Source organism: Schistocerca americana, chromosome X, assembly GCF_021461395.2.
Source record: "Schistocerca americana isolate TAMUIC-IGC-003095 chromosome X, iqSchAmer2.1, whole genome shotgun sequence".
Taxonomy (NCBI): Eukaryota; Metazoa; Arthropoda; class Insecta; order Orthoptera; family Acrididae; genus Schistocerca; species Schistocerca americana.
The window spans coordinates 408,146,507-408,164,562 of NC_060130.1; the positions used below are offsets into that span (position 1 = coordinate 408,146,507).

General features: G+C 44.5%; 1 protein-coding gene across 1 annotated transcript in view; it reads left to right on the plus strand.

Annotated features, from left to right (window-relative positions):
- Positions 1–18,056, plus strand: part of LOC124556750 (synaptic vesicle glycoprotein 2B-like) — a 267,673-nt gene that overhangs the window by 69,206 nt on the left and 180,411 nt on the right. The window contains exon 2 of the mRNA XM_047130748.1: positions 17,158–17,377. Within this exon, the coding sequence (XP_046986704.1) occupies positions 17,168–17,377 (210 nt within the window). The 5' untranslated portion in view covers positions 17,158–17,167. The remainder of the gene's footprint in view (positions 1–17,157; positions 17,378–18,056) is intronic.

Here is an 18,056-nt window from a genome sequence, read left to right on the forward strand (position 1 = left end):
AGATACGTTTCCAGTCTTAGCCCGTTGAAACAATCACTTCTTACACAACACATTTTTTGGAATACTATACTTAACCGAACAGTTGGCTTTCAGTACACCGTCCAGCAAGAAATAAGAATGAGAGTTAAGTCAGTGGTAGGACGTTACTACGGGTTATCGAAATGTGTGCTCGACACAGCTTTTACAATTTTAATGATAAATGTAATAAAAGCGTCATCTGGATAGATTATTTCGGTTTTCGTATCAAACTGAATGGCTGAGTACACAATATAAGGTTTTATGGATCATCCCTAACTACGTTCTTAATAGAGCCACTCCACACTAGCTGCACTGCACAATACGAGTAAACACATGTCAACTACAAACTATCTGATCAGAAGCATACGGACACCCATATGTGATGGGGAATCGATACTAGCAGTTGTCTTGTGACAGCCAGAGCGAGAGCACCAGCAGCAGCGAGTACTGTTTGTATAAAGCGTTTATTTTGCATTTTGTTTACGACCTTCCACTAAGGAAGGGATTCTATTTGTGTTTATCTGCTCTGCATAGTAACTAACAGTTCTTGATAAAACTTTACGTAGTTTTCGTGTTAGATTTCATAGTGTCTTCTTGATCGTTTAGAACAGAAAGCGCCCTAAAACCGTCTTTTGTTTGTTTCGCGGCCGTTAGCCACTAGTCACTTGAATCAGCAGTTGTCTTGTGACAGCCAGAGCGAGAGCACCAGCAGCAGCGAGTACTGTTTGTATAAAGCGTTTTTGTACTTATTTGCTGCGCTTAGCTTTTAAATAGTTTTTCTGGGAAAACCTAGCGTAGTTTTCGCGTCTCGTATTTCAGTGAGTGTTTCTTGATTATCAGAGTAGCTCATCAGAAGATTATCTTGGGAATTTGTCACCGTATAGAGTAGGGTAAACATAGTCATGTGTAGGGACTGTGGTTGTTGTGAGCGGACGCAAGGAGAATTGGCCACTCTTCGGGGGCAGGTGGAGGCTTTGTCTGTTAGGCTCACCGAGCTCGAGGCGCAGGCGTCGGCTCGTAGTGGCGTTGGGGCAACTGTGGTGAGACCTATGCCTACTTCGGTGGCCTTGGAATCACATGGAACCCCTGATGTCGCTGCGTCTTCCGGCAGTGAGCATCTTACCGGTCAGCCATCACTCCAGGGTGAATGGCGGACAGTGGGGGGCTCGCGCGTGCCTGGCCGAAAGGCGAAGGTGGGATCTGGCCGCGTGGCAGCTGCCTTACCCCTTTCCAACAGGTACGGGGTGCTTCCTAGTGGTGATGACATCGTTTCCGAGCCACCACAGGATGCCTCGCCTGTTGGGCCAGTGGCCGATTCTCCGGCAAGGTCCCGACAGTCACAGAGGGCGGGCCTATTAGTTATAGGGAGCTCCAACGTTAGGCGGGTTATGGAGCCCCTCAGGAAAATAGCGGGTAGGTCGGGGAAGAATGCCAGTGTGCACTCGGTGTGCTTGCCGGGGGGTCTCGTCCGTAATGTGGAGGAGGCCCTTCCGGCAGCTATTGAACGCACTGGGTGTGACCGGCTGCAGATAGTAGCACATGTCGGAACGAATGACGCCTGCCGCTTGGGTTCTGAGGCCATCCTTGGTTCCTTCCGGCGGCTGGCTGATTTGGTGAAGACAACCAGCATCGCACGCGGAGTGCAAGCTGAGCTTAATATCTGCAGCATAGTGCCCAGAGTCGATCGCGGTCCTCTGGTTTGGAGCCGTGTGGAGGGTCTAAACCAGAGGCTCAGACGACTCTGCGACTATAATGGTTGCAAATTCATCGACCTCCGTTATTGGGTGGAGAACTGTAGGGCCCCCCTAGACAGGTCAGGCGTGCACTACACACCGGAAGCAGCTACTAGGGTAGCAGAGTACGTGTGGCGTGCACACGGGGGTTTTTTAGGTTAGAGGGACCCCCCCCTTGGGCGAAACGATAAAATACCTGACGGCTTACCAGAGAGGACATTATCATCGTTGATAAAGAACGTCCGTCCTCAGAGACCAAAAACAGGAAAAGTTAACGTAATATTGGTAAACTGCAGGAGTATCCAGGGCAAGGTTCCTGAATTAGTATCTCTTATTGAAGGAAATAGTGCGCATATAGTATTAGGAACGGAAAGTTGGTTAAAACCGGAAGTGAACAGTAACGAAATCCTAGACACAGAATGGAATATATACCGCAAGGATAGGATAAACGCCAATGGTGGAGGAGTATTTATAACAGTAAAGAATTCAATAATATCCAGTGAAGTTATTAGCGAATGCGAATGTGAAATAATCTGGGTTAAGTTAAGTATCAAAGGTGGGTCAGATATGATAGTCGGATGCTTCTATAGACCACCTGCATCAGCAACCGTAGTAGTTGAGCGCCTCAGAGAGAACCTGCAGAACGTCGTGAAGAAGTTTTGTGATCATACTATTGTAATAGGGGGAGACTTCAATCTACCAGGTATAGAATGGGATAGTCACACAATCAGAACTGGAGCCAGGGACAGAGACTCTTGTGACATTATCCTGACTGCCTTGTCCGAGAATTACTTCGAGCAGATAGTTAGAGAACCAACTCGTGAAGCTAATGTTTTAGACCTCATAGCAACAAATAGACCGGAACTTTTCGACTCCGTGAATGTAGAAGAGGGTATCAGCGATCATAAGTCAGTGGTTGCATCAATGACTACAAGTGTAATAAGAAATGCCAAGAAAGGAAGGAAAATATATTTGCTTAACAAGAGTGATAGGGCACAAATCGCAGAATATCTGAGTGACCACCATCAAACGTTCATTTCTGAGGAAGAGGATGTGGAACAAAAACGGAAAAAATTCAGAAACATCGTCCAGTACGCCTTAGATAAGTTCGTACCGACTAAGGTCCAAAGCGAGGGGAAAGATCCACCGTGGTATAACAATCATGTACGAGAGGTACTACGGAAACAAAGAAAGCTTCATCATAGGTTTAAGAGTAGTCGAATCATAGCTGATAAGGAAAAGCTGAACGAAGCGAAAAAGAGCGTAAAGAGAGCAATGAGAGAAGCATTCAACGAATTCGAACATAAAACATTGGCAAACAATCTAAACAAGAACCCTAAAAAGTTTTGGTCATATGTAAAATCGGTAAGCGGATCTAAATCCCCTATTCAGTCACTCGTTGACCACGATGGCACCGAAACAGAGGACGACCGAAGAAAGGCAGAAATACTGAATTCAGTGTTCCGAAACTGTTTCACTGCGGAAAATCGTAACACGGTCCCTGACTTCAGCCGTCGCACGACCGCCAAAATGGAAAATATTGAAATAAACGATATCGGAATTGAAAAACAACTGCTATCACTTAGTAGCGGAAAAGCATCCGGACCAGACGAGATACCCTTAAGATTCTACAGTGATTATGCTAAAGAACTTGCCCCCTTTCTATCAGCAATTTATCGTAGATCGCTGGAAGAACGTAAAGTACCTAGCGACTGGAAGAAAGCGCAGGTCGTTCCCATTTTCAAGAAGGGTCATAAATCAGATGCGAATAATTATAGGCCTATTTCTCTTACGTCAATCTGTTGTAGAATAATGGAACATGTTTTGTGTTCTCGTATTATGACGTTCTTAGATAATACAAATCTCCTTCATCATAACCAACATGGATTCCGCAAACAGAGATCATGTGAAACTCAGCTCGCCCTATTTGCCCAAGAAATTCACAGTGCCGTAGACACTGGCGAGCAGATTGATGCCGTATTCCTGGACTTCAGGAAGGCATTTGATACGGTTCCGCACTTACGTTTAGTGAAAAAAATACGAGCTTACGGAATATCAGACCAGGTTTGTGATTGGATTCTGGATTTCCTAGAAGAAAGAACACAACATGTCATTCTTAACGGTTCAAAATCTGCAGATGTAGAGGTAATTTCGGGAGTACCGCAGGGAAGCGTGATAGGACCTTTATTGTTTACAATATACATAAATGACTTAGTTGACAACATCGGTAGCTCCGTGAGGCTATTTGCAGATGACACGGTTGTCTACAAGAAAGTAGCAACATCAGAAGACTCGTACGTACTCCAGGAGGACCTGCAGAGGATTAATGCATGGTGCGACAGCTGGCAGCTTTCCCTAAACGTAGATAAATGTAATATAATGCGCATACATAGGGGCAGAAATCCATTACAGTACGATTATGCCATAGGTGGTAAATCATTGGAAGCGGTAACGACCGTAAAATACTTAGGAGTTACTATCCGGAGCGATCTGAAGTGGAATGATCACATAAAACAAATAGTGGGAAAAGCAGGCGCCAGGTTGAGATTCATAGGAAGAATTCTAAGAAAATGTGACTCATCGACGAAAGAAGTAGCTTACAAAACGCTTGTTCGTCCGATTCTTGAGTATTGCTCATCAGTATGGGACCCTTACCAGGTTGGATTAATAGAAGAGATAGACATGATCCAGCGAAAAGCAGCGCGATTCGTCATGGGGACATTTAGTCAGCGCGAGAGCGTTACGGAGATGCTGAACAAGCTCCAGTGGCGGACACTTCAAGAAAGGCGTTACGCAATACGGAGAGGTTTATTATCGAAATTACGAGAGGGCACATTCCGGGAAGAGATGGGCAACATATTACTACCGCCCACATATATCTCGCGTAATGATCACAACGAAAAGATCCGAGAAATTAGAGCAAATACGGAGACTTACAAGCAGTCGTTCTTCCCACGCACAATTCGTGAATGGAACAGGGAAGGGGGGATCAGATAGTGGTACAATAAGTACCCTCCGCCACACACCGTAAGGTGGCTCGCGGAGTATAGATGTAGATGTAGATGTAGACGAGTGGCGCACACATCAGTTTAAAAGGAGGTGGGCAGTCGTATCAGTAGAGAAGTCAGCAGAGAAGTCAGTAGAGAAGTCAGTAGAGGAAGAGTAACAACAGAATGGGTCCGTCAGGAGAACTCAGTGACTTCGAACGTGGACTAGTGAGGTTTGTCACTTCAGTAACAAATTCACCAGGGACATTAAACCATTTTACAGTTGCAAGTCGAGTATCAGTGATGTATCTGTGAAGTGTAAACGCGAAGGAACAACCACAGCTAAACCAGGCCAGTCAGACCTCGTGTGCGGACGGTTGTTGTAAAAAGTCGCGTGATATCAGCGGAAGAGATCACTCATGAATTCCAAAGTGCTACTAGCAGTCCAGCCAGCGCAATTACTGTGCGTTGGACGCTAATAAGATTTGGTACAGCGGTCGAACGGCTCCTCATAAACCACACATTTCTGTAGTCAATGCTAGGCGACAGTTGAGGTGTTGTAAAGGAACAATGAATGACTGGAAACGAGTGATTTGTAGAGATGAACCGCGCTATCCCCTGTGGTAATCAGATTGAAGCGCTTTGATTTGACGAATGCGTAGAAATCGTTACCTGCCATTATGCGTAGTTTCAACAGAGAATTACAGAGGAGGTGATGTTGTGGTATGGGGGGGGGGGGGGTTCCTCGGATAGGATCCACCCCTTTCTGCGCATAATAAAACGTTAAATACGAAAGGATATGAACTCAGTTTACAGCAATGTTCATTGCGCACAGTAGAGTAACAGTTCAGAGACGATAATAATAATAATAATTTGTACCAGCATGACAATGCCCCCTGACGTAAATCAGTATCTGTCGGGCAATGTTTTGTGGACGATAACAATCCTGAAACGGACTGGCCAGCCCAGAGACCCGACCTGAACCCAATGGAACACGTTTGGGGTGGACTAGAACGTCAATTTCGCTAATAATCCAAGCGCCCAACATCACTACCTTCTCTGGTTTCGGCTTATGAGGAAGTAAGGGCTGTCATTCCTTCAGAGATATTCAGAAACTTCACTGAATTTTTTCCCAGCAGAGTTCAAACCGTCATAATGGCGAAGGGTGGACGCATCCAATAGTAATGTCTGCTAAAGGGTGTCCGGATACTTTTGCTCAGATAGTGTACATTTCAGAACGATAGAATGAAACTTGAGAACAATTACATTCATATAACCTCCACATTCAACAGCTTCCAACATACACTTACTACCGTCCTCTGGCATTATCAGTAAGTCTAAGAAGATGGGTTGTCATAAATAAAGTAAAACCACAATCATTCTGTCCAGCGTTATAAAACTTAAGCAAGCAAGCACTCCATCTTCAGGCCACAAGTGGCCCATCGGGGCCATCCGACCGCCGTGTCATCCTCAGTTGAGGATGCAAATAGGAGAAGCGTGTGGTCAGCACACTGCTCTCCCGGTCGTTAGGATGGTTTTCTTTGACTGGAGCCGCTACTATTCGGTCGAGTAGCTCCTCAATGGCGTCACGAGGCTGAGTGTACCCCGAAAAATGGCAACAGCGCTTGGCGGCTGGATTATCACCCATCCAAGTGCCAGCCACGGCTGACAGCGCTTAACTTCGGTGATCTTACAGGAACCGGTGCATCCACTGCGGCAAGGCCGTTATCGTTATATTACTTAGCTTAGGTAAAAACATAACATACAGCTTTTTTTAAGCTTGTATAAACTGTTCAGAAACAAAAACGATGTACATAGAAAAAGCTTATAATTTACAGAATAGATATGTCAGTTTTGTAGAAAAGTAACATCAGTCCAGTGTATAATTAGCTGTGACAGCAAAACTGTGTGTATAGAGGTTTATGACACTGTCGAAAATGGTGACTATAAGCTCCAGGAGAAATAATACCGTTCTTCGACCACAGCTGGTTTCAGCGCAGCAAGGCTCTGCGAAGGACTACGAACCAACAAGGCTACTGAGAGCTTTCCATACATGCTCTATGCAGTTTACTTCGGGGAATGAAGCCGAACCACTCCATCCACAACTTATTTGCTGATGAAAATATTAATTCACAGACAAACTGTGTGTGGTCAAAAGTTTTATTGCGAGATGAAATAATCACTTGCTAGTGACGGCAAGCATGCCATCTCTGCAAAGCCGCCAAGTCATTGTTCGTCACAGAAATACTTGATCATACTATCAAAAATTACACCACAGGACACACAGAGACTGCCTGGTGTGAAGGCAAGTCATTTTTGAATATATTATGAATAATGATGGATTACCGCTTTTCATTATATCATGATCCCTCTGCTGACAGTTTGAAATCCAAACCAAGGCCCACCGGTAACTACACTAGCTACCCTTGATCTGTAATCCAGTGTACACGTTGATCTCCCCATAGCATTCGCTCCCTCCAGTGACCTATATAAACGTGACTCGATGTCCTGGTTACATTTTACCCGTATGAAACATTCAGCGCATAGTAGCCTACTTGAAGATGTTATCCCTTCTCTACCTGCCCGATGGCACACCATAGTTGGCGCTGAGTGGAGTTTCTACTCCTACGAATGCATCTCAGCACATATCGATCACCGTACTCCTCATAGACATTACTCGTTTGGCTGAACCAACAGCATAGCGACTCTTCGGTTAGAAATGGTGTGGTATCGACAACAGGAGCTTGTATATATAGTCACCACACCACCTTTGTGTGCTCTTGACCATTCATCAATCGACCAATGACTATTCATAGAGCATCAGAATGGCTTATAGATAATATTGATTATTATAGCTGTCACCAAGCTTCCTCACAGCACCAGTCACCGTCCTCTTCTCAAATATGAAATTACCTGTCATTTACAGGCATTGCGTTACGGCTGTGTCGAAATACTATGCCACATTACTATCGCAATAACACATTCAAACCTCATGTGAAATATTTTATGGTTTTCGAGCTGTTACTATTTGTGTGGCAGCTCCCTCATTTATGTAAGCTATTTTATTATTTCCGGTATCGACAATTACCCAGTAAGGCCAAAAAGCTTCGAACTGGATTAACAAAAAAAATTGAGAAAAGTTAAGATGATGGTTTTAATGCTACATGTGTTCTATATAGTCTCTTCGCACTTGAACACAACGCACAGGAAGTTCATACAACCACGTGAAACTTCCAGAAAAGTCGTTCTTTGATATTTTATTCAATTCGCGCGTCACATTGTCTTGAATGTCGATTATGTCGTCAAAGCGTTGATCCTTCATGTAAATTCCTGCACTCTGTCGTTTTGGGGTAGGTTCTTATTGATAATACAAACTGTCGTCACATGTGATAATTTTTCCCAGATAAAAGTCTGTCCGTGTTTTGCATTTCAATTAAGTCGTGGCAGACGTCCACGTGTCGTCGTTTTTGTTCAAGAGTCAAGACGTGCAAGACAAACTTTATATGCATTACCTCTTCTTCCTAGTTTTATCGAGAATGTCTTGAATATTTGATTCAGAGATGTTGCTCCATATCGATTTGTGATACAACAACATTGACTCATTACTAACGCACGCCCATTACTTAACACTGCCATGCGCATCTGTTGTTTACAGTTGTTAGTTCAAACTGCTACCGTAGTTCCTGCGATTACGCCCTTCTACAGGAAGAAAAAGTCAGGCTCGGAACTTTTTGGCTGGACGGTGTAGCTTAAGTATTCTGTGAGGTCCCTCGACCTTACTTCAATAAAAGTTTTACTTGGCTGTAACATTGAAAACAGCGAAAGGAAGGACGAACGAAAGATTCTAAATGGCGGAAGAAAATGCTTGCTACAACTTTATAGAGGACTTCTTACTGAAGACATAATGTTCGACTGTGGAACATCACAAGTATAACATTTGATCATAGAGAAGTATTTCGGTCAAGACTGGTGTTCAGATACAATTTCACAATGGAACTTTTCGAAAGGACTTTGTATATATTTTAAACGACTTGCAATAAGGTAGAGCATTTACTTTGTGCTGCTATAATCATGATATTATCTTGATTATCCTACCTGCATTTCAGGCTAGAATCCAATACTTCCCAAGAATATATTGCCCTCGAAAACACTCGCAATGAGATAATTGCGTGACTGATACTGATATAAAATTTTACATAAAGCTCTGACGAACTTTATCAGTCCCCGTTTAGTAGTTTATATTTGCATAAAAGGAGTTTCTTTTTCCCGATGATAATACGCAAGACACGTACCGCGTGGATTCCTGTTAATGCCCGCAGGGTGTGCCCTGTAGCCATCGATATCAGCTCCAGTAACGGGGTAGAATTCACTGACTCTAGTATAATGTGTAAGCTTTTAAGATACTGATTTACGTTTACTACTAAGCAGTATATGATTCTTCAGGATAACTTGTGTTACTAACAAAACACACTGGCGTCTATGAGAGTAAATAAATACTTCATTTGTGTGTCTTGTGCATACGTGGTGTACAAAGGTATCCATTTCCCCGATATTTTTTTCTTTTGTTCATCCTTAAAATAAAAAAAACTTTAAACTTTTTTAACCGTTTTGACAGAGCATTGCTTACATTCATGCTAGGTGTAATAATAAACGGAAAACTGATGAGCAGATGTGGCAACATGCTGATTTCATTACTTTGTACTACGAGTCGCGTTCTAACACAATATATGTGCGATAAACGGGGTTGTGTGTCTTTCATGACTCGAATCATATACTGTTAGCAGTGAGGTTAGGAGTGGAATCAGTTCTTTGCTCAGTGTCCGGCGAATAGCAATAGGTATGTATTGTAAATGTCTTTATTAATTACAACGTACAGAATAACTCGCTTCATCAGAAGTTAAACATCTCTAGAAGGCGCCGTTCCCATGTACTCACACGTGCATCAGTTGTACCGGTGCAGGTTTTTATTCGAGAAATATATCCGTTACTGTTTCTTCAGCAAATTATCTAAATTTTAATGTAACAATCAGTGTTTTCTTTCATAATAAGACTTTCTAGGTTCCCCTCATCTAGCTTTTTCTAAATCCATTCAAGGCACAGAATCACAGACTGCGCATCACTGTTAAAACACGGAGTTCATTGATCCTTTGATTTTTATCACCATTGATTATACGGTGTCTTTCAGGCCATATTTGCGATAGGACAAGACATTTAATATCCAGTCGACGTCGAGTTTACTCAACATCAAGCACTGGCTCGGTGGGGAAGGGTGGCAGAACAAAACCGGTTACACGGTCGTTGAAGGAACCATTCTTGTGTACATCTAAATTTATTTTTGGGAGGACCAAGGAATATGTTCCGTAGAGAGGTATTTGAACGGCACATCACATGAACATGTGTCCATTAAGGTGCTGTTTGGCGAAGTGACCGCGAGCGAGAGATTGTAAACTGAGAAGTTAAAGTTTATTGTTTTGTTATGAGCAATGTACGTACCCTTTTAACGTCTTGGGCTATTGTCTGTCGTTTTTAAGTGGAACAGCTATTCATTTTACGCCTGCTGACCTATGAACAGTATTCCTTCAAGGATAAAGTCGCACGATCGGTTTCTCAGCAATCACTTACTCGTTGATAACACCTATCATTCCTATAATTATCTGTTGTTCCTTGCTCAGTACAGCTCCACAGAAAGTAAAGCAGCCAGTTATTGGGCATAATTACCTCTTTCAGTATTAATTACTGATGTGATATTATTGTATTCTGTTGCATCTACTACAAGGATACGTTACATAAACGTGGGAATGTGATAATACATTTGCCAAACCAGTATCTTTGCGCGTTTGTTGAGGTAACGTATGTAATAAGCTAAGTAGTGAAATTTGTCATCACTGATAAAGAATTCCACAATTTACTTCTATATTAATGTACACAGAGGTTCGGAGGGCAGTTAACATACGGGGTAACCCAAAAGTCCGTTGGAATAATGTAGGCAGAGAGGTTGTACTTGACACACAGGCTTCAAATGTCATGAGGTTTTATTGGAACCAAAAACGAGTGCAAAAACTGGCCCACAGACGGCGCTGGACAGCAACATGTCACTGACACCGCATGGGAATCGTATATTAAAAGAGCTGTAGTGAGAGAGGAAGTTATCCAACCCATCCTCTGCTACGTAAATTTTACGTGGATCCTCCCCCAAAGTCCTGTAAGTCCGTCCAAATCGTTTACCTTCCCCATAAGGATTCTCTACCACGTCATCAAATTCCCACTCCTCCTCAGCCACATCGAACACCTCCTCATCTCTTACACTATCCGCAAACTAGATTCCAATAACGGTGTTGTCTCCACTCTGATCACCAGCCTTGGCATGCTCCCGCGCCTTCACAAACACATCCCTTCGTCCTTATACCTACACATACTCCATATCCCATCTCAACTTGAACCAACTCTCTCTCCCAGACACTGAGAATCGCCCAGACATTTATCCCTCTTACTAACTTTAACTCTTCCCCATCTGTCCCACTCCAGATCAGCGCTTCTCTCTCCTTTTCCCTCTCCATCTATCCCTAGTGTAACCACTACCATACCCACACACAACACTTTTCCTCACCCTTTGTCTTTCCAACGTCTCTACGTCCGCTATCTGCCTCAGCTCCTACCTATCATCTCCATGCTTTCCCTACCAAACAGATGCCTATTTTTTTTACCCAGACTCCTCAACTCTATGGAACATTTTCTCTGCTCCCACAGTACTTCTCAACCAGTGTAGGTCCTTCAGATTTTAAATGAAAGTGCAGTGCTCCAGTGCTATTCCATAGAAGACTATCCCTACGTTGCAACTGCGTTTTTTAATTGTATATATTTTTCGTCCTTTTAGTATCCATCATTGACCTTTATCATTTAAATTAAAACATTCCTTATATTCCTTTTTCTCTAATCTTTGTTATATTTTTTAGAATGCCCTTTGCTGAAGAGCGGAGTATTGTACCGCTGACGGCCCACAACCCGCCCATATGAGGCGAGGGGTATGAAATAATAATTAAAGAGAGTGGAGAGAGAGAGCTTTATTATCAAAATGGAGAAACTCTAGCACACACAATATCGTGCTGAGCCGCCACTTACGTCATGCTTGGTCTCGCAGGTCCATAGACCGCAATCCGTGTGATTATTGGTTGTGGGGTTACGTGAAGCCGCAAGTCTACCGCGATCGTCCGATCCCATTAGGGATGCTAAAAGACAACATCCGACGGCAATTTCTCACCATACCTACTGGTATGTTGTACAGTGATGTTTGCAGCATTGTCCCTCGACTATGGGTCTTGTTGATTAATGACAGCCAGCCGGCCGCGGTGGTCGTGCGGTTCTAGGCGCTCCAGTCCGGAGCCGCGCTGCTGCTACGGTCGCAGGTTCGAATCCTGCCTCGGGCATGGATGTGTGTGATGTCGTTAGGTTTAATTAGTTCTAAGTTCTAGGGGACTGATGACCACAGCAGTTGAGTGCCATAGTGCTCAGAGCCATTTGAACCATTAATGACAGCCGACATATTGAGTATATGTTATAAAGAACACCATCTTTGCTAAAAAATCAAGTGTTATGCTAATTATTGTTTTTGTAACGCACGAAGCCACATCGCTTGGTCATTTTGTGCACTTTTTTGGTTTCAATATAAGCCCACGTCTTTTCAAGCATGTGTGTCAATTTTTACCTCTCTGCCTACGTTATTCCGTGAAGTATTCCATTTTCAAATGTTAACGGACTTGCGGGTCACACTACATTTTGGTAGTAACAGCACTGACAGTCTGAGCAAAAGAAGCCATACAATACCTGAACAGAGTTCTGTTCGTAATAACTGTCAATATTCTGGTTACAGATTACAGCGTGCACTTCTCTTCAGTAGATATAATAAAACATAAACGCAGATATTTAAACAACTTGTCAATATATTGTTGTGGAACTTTTAGTCGTTCTGCTAATAATTTACTGTCTCAGGCGCTAACTGGCTTCCGTTTAGAAAGGGTCTGGGCAAGAGCCGTACTAGAACCGTCTTAGTCGCTGACGTTTGGTTGTTTATTTTTAATTATTGTGTGTGGTATTACGAGGGTGGGGAATTAAGATGTTCTGACCATGTAATTAAATGAGGTACGAGTATGTTGATTAATTACTGGTAGTATTATGCCGATTCTCTGGCAGAATAAGTGTGCGTATTCCTGCTAGCAATTGCAGAACAGACAACCCCCTGTGTCGTCTTAATACTAAATGAAGGATGCAATGACCGCACAAAACGCAAAGATTACTCTTCACGTAGATATCGATACTCTTAGAAGACTGATTTTCATCGGGAAGAAACTGTCCCTAAGATTGTCTTCGTCTGGCAAAGATTCAGCACGACTGCTCGGCTAAAATCCAACTGTCTCATGACTGCCATGATTCGCGACACCTCAAATAATTCGCGGCTTCATAGCCCAACAGCCTTTATTCTCTGTCAGTTCTGAATGCTATCGCTTAACTGCCGGCAGTACCCGCCTGAGAGTAGCCATTAGGCAGTTGTTCACATTTCCAAATCCTTTACATCAACAGAAGTAAAGGGACTCCAACACACTGAAGATGAGTGGCTTAACAGTCCAGTCTAGTCTGTCTTTTTGTTTGACGACGAGCAAATAAATTCGGTTTCGTACATACTGTAGGGGTACAACAAAATAAAATATGTAAGTGTTTACGGTGTCGCCGTAGCATCCATACAGGGAGTGTAGAACAGGGGTGACGTAAAGATTAACTCTGTTCACGTGCCCCTGGCAGCCCATCGGTACCGATCGACCGCTGTGTCATCCTCTGCCAATGGCGTCATTGGATGCGGATTGGGGCCCACGAGAAAGACATGCCGTAGCGCTCCGTCGCAGCACGTGACACTGCAGGCGTTACGCGTGCCAGCAGCCGTCTCCGGCTGGGAGCCAGCAGCTACTTCAGATGAGATTAATAGTTTTTGACTGCGTGTTTAAATGCATGTAAGCTCTCGACAGCACATGAGGAAGTTAACACCTTTAGTGGGTACCTTTTCCATTACAATTAAATCAGGTGACGCTAAGGGAATCAAATTAGGAAACGAGTAGTAGTAGGTGAGATTTGCTATTTGGGCAACAAAATAACTGATGATGGCCGAAGTAGAGAGGATATAAAATGTAGACTGACAATGCCAAGAAAAGCGTTTCTGAGGGAGAGTATAGAGTATGAATTTAAGTGTCAGAAAGTCTTTTCTCAGAGTATATGTATGGAGTGTAGCCATGCATGGAAATCAAACATGGACGATAAACAGTCTAGATAAGAAGAGAATAGAAGCTCTTTAAATGCGGTGCTACAGAAGAATGCTGAAGATCAGATGGGTAGATCACGTAACTAATGAGGAGGTACTGAACAGATTCGGAGAGAAAAGAAATTTGTGGCAAAACCTGACTAGAAGAAGGGATCGGGAGGTAGGACATATCCTGAAACGTCAGAAGGATCACCAATTTAATACTGAAAGGAAGTGTGGAGAGTAAAAATCGTAGAGGGAGACCAAGATATGGATACGGTTAGCAGATTCAGAAGGATGTAGTTGCAGTAGTTACCTGGAGATGAAGAGGACTGTACAGGATAGAGTAGCATGGAGAGCTGCATTAAATCAGTCCTTAGACTGAAGACCGCAACAAAAACAACACTGGTATTCCGTCGGCCCTGTACGAGGCCGAGCGTTCGCGAAGTTTGGCGGACAAGCCGGGTAGTGCGAAGTGATAAGTTCGTCGCTGGGCCCGTATTTCTCGCGGACTCCGATGCGGTATGGAAGGGCATGGGTTCAGCACGCCACTCTCCCAGCCGTTGTCATGTTTCGTGAGCCGGAGTCTCTCCTCAAATGGCATAATGAGGCTGAGCGTAACCCGTTCCAGTCCTCCCATCATGGAAACAGACCTGGCAGTCCCAGAAATCGAAACCAGTTCCTCCACATGGCATTTAGCCGGCTGACTTCTCAGCTACGGAGGCGGACGTAAAAGAAGGGTACAGCAATATAATACACGTAACTGTTTAAAGTGACAAATTTCGCTAAGATAGCGCCGAAATATCCTAATAAGGAAGCCCGAAGCTGCCACCATAGTACAGTCTCACCGAATTTTCTACGTAATCTACACTCTACTGACTGCCTTTTCCGTCACGTCTGAAGTTTTTTCTTCTCGTTCTTGGGAAGAGCAGCACTGAAAACAATGTCAAACCCTATAACTGTGTAATACTCTTCCAGAAGTTCTTGAATACCGTTAAGAAAGTGTATTGGCCTGTATGAAGGAAAGCATAGTTGCTTCAGAATCCCGGTAGACACAGAAAGACTGGAGCTTTACCCTGACTCAAAACTTTTCGGTCTCTTACGTTATATGACACGTCTTCCACCTACTTTTAGTGGTGTGAACTGCTACGAATATGTCCGGAGGACATCAGACATGCTTGGAAATTACTGTAGACTAGACTAGAGTCTAGTCTATCTCACCCCATCCACCCACCATCTCTTCCGCTTTTACCCCTAATAAGAGTCAACTTCCATTGAAAAACATAATTTAAAACTAAAAAAAAACAGCCACCGTCTCCAAACTGTGATTTCTGAATACTTCTGTACGATCTCAGAAACGTTCATAACTACACACATCAAAAAAAGTTTTGCATCACCTCGGTTCCAAGAGTTCCGAAACCTGTACAGAAAATTGGAACAGAGATCAACATAAATATCATTTCTGCCCTTTTTATTGCTCATAAAAACCACACATTGCATGTTGTACTACCATGCAGCGAAACTTTCAGAGGTGGTGATCCAGATTGCTGTACACACCGGTGCCTCTAATACCCAGTAGCACGTCTTGCATTGATGCATGCCTGTATTCGTCGTGGCATACTATCCACAAGTGCATCAAGGCACTATTGGTCCAGATTGTCCCACTCCTCAACGGCGATTCGTCGTAGATCCCTCAGAGTGGGTCCGCAGCTTGTGGTCGTGCGGTAGCGTTCTCGCTTCCCACGCCCGGGTTCCCGGGTTCGATTCCCGGCGGGGTCAGGGATTTTCTCTGCCTCGTGATGACTGGGTGTTGTGTGCTGTCCTTAGATTAGTTAGGTTTAAGTAGTTCTAAGTTCTAGGGGACTGATGACCATAGATGTTAAGTCCCATAGTGCTCAGAGCCATTTGAACCATTTGAACCCTCAGAGTGGTTGGTGGGTCACGTCATCCATAAACAGCCCTTTTAAATCTATCTCAGGCATGTTCGACAGGGTTCATGTCTGGAGAACATGCTCGCCACTCTAGTCGAGCAATGTCGTTATCCTGAAGGAAGTCATTCACAAGATGTGCACGATGGGGGCGCGAATTGTCGTCCATGAAGGCGGATGCCTCGCCAATATGATGCCGATATGATTGCACTACCGGTTGGAGGATGACATTCACGTATCGTACAGCCGCTATGGCGCCTTCCATGACCACCAGCGGCGTACGTCGGCCTCACATAATGCCACCCCAAAACATGAAGGAACCTCCACCTTGCTGCACTCGCTGGACAGTGTGTCTAAGGCGTTCAGCCTGACCAGGTTGCCTCCAAACACGTCTCCGACGATTGTCTGGCTGAAGGCATATGTGACACTCATCGATGAAGAGAACGTGATACCAGTTCTGAGCGGTCCATTCGGCATCTTGTTGGGCCCATCTGTATCGCACTGCATGGTGTCGTGGTTGCAAAAATGGACCTCGCCATGGACGTCGGGAGTGATGCAGGGCATCATGCAGCCCATTGCGCACAGTTTGAGTCATAACACGACGGCTGTGCAAAAAGCATTATTCAACATGGTGGCATTGCTGTCAGGGTTCCTCCGAGCCATAATCCGTAGGTAGCGGTTATCCATTGAAGTAGTAGCCCTAGAGCGGCCTGAGTGCGGCATGTCATCCACAGTTCCTGTCTCTCTGTATTCTCTCTGTATGTACTCCACATCCGAACAACATCGCTGTGGTTCACTCCGAGACGCATGGACACTTCCCTTGTTGAGAGCCCTTCCTGGCGCAAAATAACAATGCGGACGCGATCAAACCGCGGTATTGACCGTCTAGGCATGGTTGAACTACAGACAACACGATCCGTGTACCTCCTTCCTGGTGGAATGACTGGAACTGATCGGCTGTCGGACCTCCTCCGTCTAATAAGCGCTGCTCACGCATGGTTGTTTACATCTTTGGGCGCTTTTAGTGACATCTCTCAACAGTCAAAGGTACTGTGTCTGTGATACAGTATCCACAGTCAACGTCTACCTTCAGGAGTTCGGGGGAACTGGGGTGACGTAAAAATTTTTTTATGTGTGCATTTGCGTCTAGCTTCTCGACGGAATGTTTGCGCCTTAGCTGACTTGCTCTTTTGTTAATGTACTTGCAGATGACCCAGGATGCCAGGCCGGAGATCGACCGGTGTGCTGTCTGAGTCTGCGGCGCTGGTGCGCAGTACAGAAGGCATGTCGTACACCGAGGAGGGCGGCTCGATGCTCGCCACCGCGCCGCACGACGAGGCCGCGCTCGACGTCGAAGAGGAGCTCATGGATTACGTCGATTCCGATATCTCTGTGCTTGCCCAGTTCCACGAAGATGCCATTCGCCAGGTATGTGAGCTGCCGTACCTTCCCCGTACGTCTTTATCACGCAAGCGACCTTACAGCGTGCCCCGGGTGATACTTGAGGTACCACTATTATTTCCTCCTTTCCAGTTTCGTTCGCGAATATTTCGCGGGGAGAAATACTGCCGGTAAGCTTCCGAATGAGTTCGAATTTCATCAACTAGATATAACACTTGATCACTTACAAGCGATGGACAGAAATATTGAAACACGAAAAACACAACACATTACCATGCCTAATACGGCGTAGTAAACCATTTGGCATTCAAAAACATCTCCCAGTCGTCTTGGAAAGAATACATATGGGTCATGTATCGTTCTTAAGAGGATCGTATACCGTTCTTCCTGCAAAGTAGTGACAAGTTCAGGTAACGGTGATGGAGGTGGGTAGCGATCACACATAATCGTAGACCGTAATGCGACCTCGAAGAGTAACGGTGGGTTCCATGGAATACCACGATATGGCTGCCCAAATAATCACTGACCCCCCTCCCTCCCCCGCCCCCTCCCCCTCCGCCGTCCTAGGTTTCATTGTTGGGATGTAAACTCGGTCAGGAGCTGAAAACAGTGTGCAGCAAGACTCCACTAACCAAATGACTCTCTTCCACCGCTCCACAGTCCAGGTTTCATGGTTTCGTCATCAAGTTTAACTGTTACGGCTATC